Genomic DNA, 1,539 nt, shown 5'->3' on the forward strand with positions numbered 1-1,539 from the left:
CTCTGTCCTGTAGGGTTGCTATGAGTCAGAATCGAATCTCTTGCAATGGGTTTTTTGCTTTAGGAGACCTTTACAAGAGCACTTTTGGTAGTTTAATGGGAGCAGACAGAAGCATGTATAGAGCAGGATCAAGAGCACGTAGGAGGAGAGAGATTACATATAGGTAAAATAGCTCTTTTGAGGAGTTCTGCTGTATAGAGGGAAGAAGTGGTAAGCTGGAGGGGGCTATGAGGTAGGAGAGGGATTTTTTAAGATGAGAGGAATAATAGATGTTTGAATGATTGAGAATGATCCATAGAGAAAACATTGATAGAGGAGAGGGAGGGAATTATTGGAGCAGTGACCTTGAATAGGTGAGAGGGGGTGAGATCTAGCGCACAAGTGCTGTTGCTTTAATGGTTGATGTGAAGAGCCTACTGGTAAGATTGGAAAATGGACATTTAAAGGTATTATACGACTATAAGTCAACCCAAGAAAAAGTTAATGGATTTTGAAGTGACTTACTATGTAGGGGTTTGACCTGAAAGAGTCCTCGGAGGCTCATGTAGGGCTCTTGGAATTTGAGACTCAGTATGTGTCAGTTTTGGTTTTCAAGTGGGACAGTGTAGAACCTCTGCAGGTATAGGTTTGAGGACATTCAGGATGTGTTTCTTTTCTTTTCTCATCTAGATAACCAAATCAGAGTTTCAGTGGATAACAGTGGAGGGGAAGGAGGGCCTGGCAAATTCAGATCTTCTAAAACCAGGGATTTTTTAGATCTTTACTTCAGTGGAAGAAAGTAATGGAGTACTCATTCTTTATAATATTTTTAACCAGCTAGACATGTGGATGTGTTATCAGGAGGGATCAGTCCCTGGAGAAGGACATCACGCTTGGTAAAGTAGAGGGTCAGCGATAAAGAGGAAGACCCTCAATGAGATGGATTGACATAGTGGCTGCAACAGTGGACTCAAGTGTAACAATTGTGAGGATGACACAGGACCGGGCAGTGTTTCGTTCTGTTGTACGTGGGGTTGCTATGAGTTAGAAGTGACTTGACAGCGTCTAACAACAACAGACTTATAGATATGAAAAAACACAGTGTTTGCTGTGGAACTAAACTACTGAGTAATTTTTGAAGCTTTCTAGAGCACTTTCCTAGAGGAATGAGATGAGAGCCAGATGGTATTCTGATCTTTGCAAACCAGGCTGTGATGCAGAGCCCCACTATATTTTAATTAATCATGTTAATAAATTTCTAAATCAATTTCTTTTAGGACAAGAAAACCAGCTTGTGGCACTGATTCCCTATAGTGATCAGAGATTAAGGCCACGAAGAACGTAAGTGATTATAAGAAAATGACGATTGTTTTTCTTTTGTTTTTTCAGTATGTATAAATAATTACTCTTACTAAAACTATTAAAAGGAAAACAGTATCAAGTTGTTAAATCATAAGGAGCCCTGGTGGCACAATGATTAAACGCTCAGCTGCTGAGAGGTCGGTGGTTCAAACCCACCAGCCACTCTGTGGGTAAAAGATGTGGCTGCTTTCATAAAGA

The 1,539-nt window shown here is 40.4% G+C and overlaps 1 protein-coding gene across 1 annotated transcript in view; it reads left to right on the plus strand.

The window, feature by feature from the left end:
* Positions 1–939: 939 nt before the first annotated feature.
* The window catches only part of TMEM106B (transmembrane protein 106B), a 25,984-nt gene continuing 25,384 nt past the window's right edge, over positions 940–1,539 (plus strand). Inside the window, exon 1 of the mRNA XM_023724346.1 lies at positions 940–1,320. Within this exon, the coding sequence (XP_023580114.1) occupies positions 1,151–1,320 (170 nt within the window). The 5' untranslated portion in view covers positions 940–1,150. The remainder of the gene's footprint in view (positions 1,321–1,539) is intronic.

The sequence above is a fragment of the Trichechus manatus genome, unplaced genomic scaffold, assembly GCF_000243295.1.
Source record: "Trichechus manatus latirostris isolate Lorelei unplaced genomic scaffold, TriManLat1.0 scaffold00242, whole genome shotgun sequence".
Classification (NCBI taxonomy): Eukaryota; Metazoa; Chordata; class Mammalia; order Sirenia; family Trichechidae; genus Trichechus; species Trichechus manatus.